Source organism: Callorhinus ursinus, unplaced genomic scaffold, assembly GCF_003265705.2.
Source record: "Callorhinus ursinus isolate GAN/ISIS: 27379988/994484 unplaced genomic scaffold, GSC_fseal_2.0 scaffold6, whole genome shotgun sequence".
In the NCBI taxonomy this organism is placed as follows: Eukaryota; Metazoa; Chordata; class Mammalia; order Carnivora; family Otariidae; genus Callorhinus; species Callorhinus ursinus.
This window is the reverse complement of record NW_027397068.1, coordinates 50,286,624-50,294,074: the sequence shown is the minus strand read 5'-3', so window position 1 is coordinate 50,294,074 and position 7,451 is coordinate 50,286,624. Positions and strand designations below refer to the sequence as shown.

General features: G+C 38.2%; 1 protein-coding gene across 1 annotated transcript; it reads right to left on the bottom strand.

The window, feature by feature from the left end:
* Positions 1 to 6,334: 6,334 nt before the first annotated feature.
* LOC112815229 (large ribosomal subunit protein eL21-like) lies at positions 6,335 to 6,854 on the bottom strand. The gene has a single exon (XM_073893506.1). It carries the CDS (start codon positions 6,835 to 6,837, stop codon positions 6,355 to 6,357), a length of 483 nt encoding a protein of 160 aa, XP_073749607.1. The 5' UTR covers positions 6,838 to 6,854; the 3' UTR covers positions 6,335 to 6,354.
* Between the last annotated feature and the right edge of the window lie 597 nt (positions 6,855 to 7,451).

Genomic DNA, 7,451 nt, shown 5'->3' with positions numbered 1-7,451 from the left:
GCTATGTGTAATACCTAGTGATAGGAATTATTTATTGAACACTTACTATTGCCAGATACTGTTATAAGTATAAATTCTTAATTCTTAATTCTTATTTCTTAATTTCTTATTCTTAATTCTTATTTCAACTCTCTGAGGCAAGTGCTATTACTATTTTTGTTTTACTTGTGAGAAAATGGGGGCACAGAGTATTTCCTTACTTAAAATTTTGTAAGCTTGAGAGACCATACTCCTAATCAGTTGAATATAATTCCTCCTGGGCAGTATAAAACTCTCTGAAAAACATTTTAATAAATTGGAAAAAAATCCACTATAAAAACATACATTGTTCTTGGTGTGAAGATGCAAAATTTTGAAGATATAATTTTTCCTTATAAAAATAAATTTATTGTAACACCAATACAAGTTGATGATTTTTTGAAACTAGATAAGGTAGATCTTCTATTGCCAAAAAAGATTATTAATAAAGTAATAAAAGAGGAATGATGCCTTATATAAAAATACATTATGAATATGTTAATTTAAATAATTGTGCATTGACACCCAAGTAAGCAATACATTACTGGAATGATATAAAGTGCCCAGAAATCCAAATATAAATGAAAATTTAGTTTCTGAAAAGAGTGGTATTTCAGATCAATAGAAAAATATATTTCTTCATAAAAATAAGCTGTATCCTTACTTCACTGCTTGAACCCAAATACATTCTAAATGGTCTAAAGACTTAAAAGTTAGAAGAAATTAAAACTATAAAACTACTAGAAGAAAAGTGAAGAACTTTTTAAAAATATATAATTTTAGAGTGAGTGTGTGTGTGTGTATGGGGAGAGGGCTTTCCAAACAAACACAAAACCTGAAAGTCATGAAAGGAAATAGTAATAAATGTGCTTACATGCACATTGTAAAATCCAAAGACAGATTTCAAATAGAAAAAATATTTGGAAATGCAGACCGAAGATCCATGTCCTTAATCTATTAAGAACTTTGCAAACCAAAATGTAAAAAGTCAACAACTCAAATAGCAACATGGATAGAAGATACAAAAGAAAAGACTTATTTTCCACCATATAAAACTTTTGAACAAACAGTCATCTACCACTATCCTGTGATAAACTACCTTCATATGTATATCTTATTAAAATCTTTTCTATGAATATGTTTTTCACAAAAATGGAATTAGATTTTATAATAACCTCTTTTGTTATCTTGTACATTTTAAATATCTTTGGATATCATTAAATGTTCTTCTATGACATTATTGAGTGGCAAACTCATTTTTTAAGTCGTATATATTTGTTTCCAGTTTTTTGTTATTGTGAATATTACTTAAAATCTTTGTGTACATCCCTAATTATTTCTAGTGAATAAATTCTCAGAAATAGAATTGCTAGGTTAAAGGGCGTATGAATTTTAAAATCTTTTAAATAATAATTTTGGACATTCTTAGATTGCTCTAATTTATACATTTTCAAGCAGTATTTGGAAGCAGCTGTCTCATTGGATTCTTGTTAAAGTTGGATATTACTATGTTAAGAAATCTTGACTAGTTAGACTGTTGGAAAAGGTATCCTATTATTATTTTAATATTATATAAATGATTACTATGGCTATTGAGTTTTTTGCATGATTTTAGGCATTCATTTAATTTGGAAATGTTGAGTTTTCTTTGGCTAAAATAACTATCTGGATTAGAAAAAAATGATCTGATCATTTTAATTTCTATAATCACTAGAGTAGGTATTCTTGCCGTCAATTTAGGAATAGTGTCACAAAAAGTATCTTAACTGATGAACTCTTAAGTAGCTGCAGTTAGTCAGGGAACATACATATGCAGATTCACCAAGCACTCAGGCAAGAAGAAAAACCTGGTGAATCATCACAGAATTCAGATGGTTCTTCAGTGTTCTTGATGATGGTAACGTTTTTACAACTGCTTCCTATACCTTTTCCCTTATGATTTCTTTACATAATAAACCTGATAATTTAGAACTCTCTCTTCACAGGGGTTGGTTTCATTTCCAACAGTCTAGGGGAGACACAAACAGCTCGGTGTTACATTGTCAATTAAACCAAGGTGGAAGAGGGGGGACGGGGGAGGAGTGATAAATGAGCAGTCATTTCAATGTTTTCTTTCCAGCAGAAATCAGAGCCAGATTACACTTTATCTCGCCCTGACTTTTAGCAAGATAGATAGCTACGCAAAATTTTCAGGTTCAAATAGTCTCCATCAAAAGGGCTAAAACCCTATCTTCTGGACACACTGAACTTTCATCTTTTTAACTGAAGGGATCCGATTTCTTTTACTGAATAAGAAAGAATTTATTCAAATTATCTTCCCAGTCTTAGGTCTTTAACCAACATAAAGACAAACAATGAAAGAAATTAACATCGCCGTTGGATGCAGAATTTTTAAGAGATTGTCCAAAAAGTGCTGTTCCAGATCCTGAAAGCAAAGTGATTAGTTTTACTTGTTATCAACAGTCCCAGTTCCTGTTCAGAGTTACCTATTTTAGGTGTCTAGCCTTACATCTTTGCATTACCTGATAATGTAGCGTTGGCCTTAAAAGTTGAGGCAACAATAAATTACATTAAAAGCATATACTGTTGAAAAATAATTCCTTTTGATTGAATTCAAGTTAGAAATTTACCTATTTATCTTTGTTGACCGTACAGATGTCTTTGTTTTTTAGAGGACTTTAATGCAGCACTTTACGTATTAATGACAAATAAATCCTAAGAAATGCATTAAGTTCAGAAATGTAGGAAGAATGAACTTGACGGTGGTTTGTTCTTTTATTGCTAGGTGTAGGCGCTGTAAAGGCAATAGTTGTGGGTAGAATTGGTGAGGCCAGGATCAAAGTTATCTTCAATTAAGAACCACAGTTACACGGTCCTATTCCATATTAAGTGGAATTAAATTTCAGGTTCAAATTTGTCAGTGCTCTAAAAACAAACAAGCAAAAGACAAAAAACGAAAAAACCCTAAAGACTTCGAAACGACTTCACTGATATATGACCCGGATGCTGCCAGACCAAATGAGTTTTACCAAGATGGGCCCTGCAGCGTGGGCTCAGGACTGGGTCACCTGCAGGGCAGCCCCACCAGATCTCAGATTTGGTGACTTTCCCGGAACCTGGGGGGAAGGTGCGACTGGAGAGTGGGCGGAAATCTCCCGCGACTGGCCTGGAGGAGGCAGCCGGAACCCCCGGAGCCAGGAGAGGGCCCTTGGGCTGCCAGGGGCCCCGCAGCGCGTCTGCAGGTGAAGACGCGCCTCTCCGAGGCGGTGCGCGCCCCTTCGGGTCGGGAGCCGGTGGGAGGATCCTGCTTTCCGCCCCAGGACGGCCCGGGGTCAGAGGGACTGTCCTCCGTTGCACTGCCCAGTCAATTTGTCAAGGTCCCGCATCGGATAAATAGCTGTCTTCCTAGACCTTTATAGTGACTAATCCAAATAAATCGCAGTCACTTTTACTGTGCGCGTCAGGGGGCAGCCGGGCTTTAATGGCTGTGCCTCCCAGACCTCCTGGGAAGGCTCACCCCGGCCTCCGCGCACACCGCAGCGCCCCTGCCCGGCCCGGGAGCCTCAGCCTGCGACGCCGGCCACTGCGCGGAGTCGCAGCCCAGCCCCAGCACGAGGGCGTGATCCGCTGGCTGGAGTTGTCCTCTGGGGTCCCTGGGGAAAAAGCTAGGGAAAAGCCTCTCGTCGTGTGTGTGTGTGTGTGTGTGTGTGTGTGTGTGTGTGTGTGTGTGTGTGTGGCCATGTCTGGAATTTTACCGCCTTGGTGTGAAGATTTCTCCTCTGGGATATTGTTTGCTCCCTACCTTTCCAACCTCCTTGCCCTGCTGTTTTAAGCCTTGGAAATTCAAAATACCTTCTGCGTCCCTCTTGAAGCCTTCGGGCCAATCAATCGGATCTTACCGATTTCCTCTGGGATCTTTAAAGCTTTGATCCCCAAACTTAGAGCTTCATCTTCCCCACTTCCATCCTTCCCCTCTGGGATCCCGCTGGATGCCTGCTCAAAATACCTGCTGGCGCCAGAGGAAATTCACTTGTAACAGATACCCCGCGGGTGTAAAACCAACACTCTGCTTCCAGGGTCATTTTCCTCCCCAGCTTCTGCCCCATCAACTTGTCGCTTAGCGAGCGCTAACACCGGGAATTATTGTGAATCCTGAGTGCCTAGCTGGACGATTTGGAACCACTTTAATAGCCCCGATGATTGCTATTGTACACGTTGCTTCCCCACCTCTGCCCTCCTCCGCGGGGTGCACAGGCCTCTGTGAGACAATTAACCAGAGGCCAAGATTGGTCCACAGGTAGCTTTTGTCTAAGGAGCTAGCAGGTCTTCAAGCAAACCGTAAAATATATAAAGTAAAGCCCAATTGTTCCATTTGCTTCCAAAACCACTATTGAAGTAAAAAAAAAAAAATCTGAGGAAAGCAGCAAAGTTTTGTTTTGGTGAATTAAATAAACTAGAAAGGTTGAGCAGGTAATTTAATTTTGCAATGGACTAATTTGCAGACATCATTTACATTTCATATGTAAGATGTGTCCCTCATAAAGAATCCATATGATATGAATGTAGAGGTCCAGGATGTTGAGAGAAATGATTAATGTAAGGGGAGATGAACTTTCTTTTCCTAAGCATTTGTAAGAAGGTTTAATGGGTTTTATTTGTACAAATAAAACATTATTATAACATTTCACAAAAGCAAAACCAATTAATCCTATTAATAAAATATTTTTGATCGTTAAAAAATTTTCCTTTTTTTAAAAAATTTTATTTAAATTCAAGAAGATGTAGTCTTAGTTTCAGGGATAGACTTTAGTGATTTATTGGTTGCATATAACACCCAGTGCTTATTCCATCAAGTGCTCTCCTTGATGCCCATCACCCAGTTACCCCCCTCCCCTCCCCCCTCCCCTGTAGCAACCCTCAGTTTGTTTCCTATGTTTAAGAGTCTCTTATGGTTTGCCTTAAAGAATTTTCTTATGCAATTTTATCTATCCCAACCTTTTCAAATTTTACTCTTTACAAATTATTTGGCATGCATATGATTATTATGCAAAGCCCCTAGCATTATAAAATGCTGAAAAGAAAGTATATGTTGTATTTATGTTTCTAAACATTTATGTTTGTTAGAGAGATAGTGGATACTTTTGAAAATTATCTTTCAAAAGGGAAGGCATAGCTCTGGAGTTGCTCTCTGCTTGGCCCTGTCTTTGTGCTGCTGATCAGAGCTCTAAATGCTCACAGAACTCAGTCTGGTTGATAGCCAGAGAGGGAAGTCTATTTTACTCCAACTTCTCTGTCACCTAGGACATCTTGGGATGAGCTCAGCTGGCTCGAGGTGCAATTTTCAGCCAAGTTCCATGATGCTCCACGTTTTTCTACTGTGGTATCACTCTTATGGTCATGGACTTCTGGAACTCTGCTGAGCAGAGAGTTTCCCCATTTTTGTAAATCACTTCTGGAGACCTTGCCTGATTTGTCAGTCAGAGATGGAGTTTAAACAGTGGTTGAAGATAACGTATAGATATATGCTAGGAGTTAGTAACATCTTTTTGTGGGAAAAATTTGCCATATTTCAGATTTGGAGCTCTTAGTGGAGCCAAGGGTGACATATAATTTTTGTTACTTGAGATATTTCTTGTTTATAAAGTTTTCCATTTTGTTTTTTCTGCCAAAGAGAAATGGCAGAAAATAACTATATATGAACATTGTAACTTAAAAGACCGCATCTTCTGGGTTCCAGGAAAGCTAGCATGATCCTAAGAATACCAAGGAGAACGTATGAAATACTCTGCAAATTAGAGGTAAATGTCAATGTTATTGCTGTTCCTTGAACCTTTCAGAGAGCAAAGGGGGGGGGGACTGGGACCGGAGGGAGTTTCTTAGGATTCCCAAATTAAATTTCTGAGTTGTCCATTATGGAATTTATTTCACAGTTAAAGTGTGCAAGCTCCGTTAACCAATAGAATTTTCTATTCTCATGCCAGAGTATTTTGGTGGGTGACAGAGCATAACAGTGTTGTTTTGTTATTATTAACCTGAAAAAAAGTCATTTTTTGGCAACACCCTAGGTAAATGATTAGCTTCAGCTTAATGCTGACGAGCATGAAAACAAAGCTTTATTTGGGTAAATCAAATTATTATAGTATTAGGACAGAAAAATGGCAACAAAGGAATGGAGAACAAGAGATAAAGATAAAAACAGTGATGCCAATTGTGATGATTGTATCACTTTTGGTTTTCCACCTCTGACATAACTTTTTAAAAATGTTGCCCTTTGTAACTTGCTCAGACTCTTTTTTTTTTTTTTCCAGTCGAGGTCTTTTATTTTCTTTACGTTTATCATGCCATGAATTCATAGGGAATGGGTTCCAGCAGTTCAGGCTCCTTTCCATTAGTTCTCACAAAGTGTGCTTCTCTGGGTGGGGCAGGCTGGCGCTTCAGTTGAACGCAAGTACCTTTCTCTTTGGCTTCCTTCTTTTCCTGATCATTTTCCCTCACACGCTTCAGGAAGCTGTCTCGGCTCTTTGAGTGTTTAATATGCTCAATGGGTACATTAATTCTCTTGGCAAGAATCTTGCCCTTAACTTGTTTGTTTACAACACTGCCAACAGCATGCTGAGTAACATTGTAGACTCTTCCAGTTTTGCCATGGTAACATTTGCGGGGCATTCCTTTGTGAACAGGGCCCATTCCCTTGGTGTCCACAGTATCACCTTTCTTATTGATTCGCATGTATGTGGCCAAAGGAACGACTCCATGTTTTCTAAAAGGTCTAGAGAACATAGAGCAGGTACCTCTCCTTTTTCCCTTTGTATTGGTCATTTTGGCAAATTACTGGAAGATGGCGGTTCTGGCCGAAAGGCTTGCTCAGACTCTTCTTAAAGAAGAGATTTAAAAAAAACCTTTAAAAGTTTGAAATATAGGAATTACATTATCAAAAAAAGTAGCACTGACAGCAACTTTCTAGTGAATTTAATTTGGGTAGAAAAGTAAATAATTGTGCTCCTAAATAAATCTAAGTCCATGTAATTATTCAAACCTCCCTCTGCTTTTTGAAAAACAGCTTTATTGAGATATAATTCACATACCACACAGTTCACTCATTAAGAATATACAATTCAAGGTATTTTAGTATATTCACAAGATTGTGCCAAAATTGCTACAATCTAACCTAAAATATTTTCATCCCCTCCCCCTACCACAGAGATTGCCCCCCCAAAGCTCCCAAGAGCAGCCACTCCCATTCTCTCCTTCCCCCACCCACATACGTTGTCTTTATAGATTTGCCTATTTTGGACATTTCACATATAAATAGATTCATATACTCTGTGGTCTTTTGTGACTGGCTGCTTTTACTTAGCATGATGTCTTTGAATTTTGTCCATGTTGTACCATGGATCAGGAGTTCATTCCTTTTTGTGGCTGAGTAATATGTT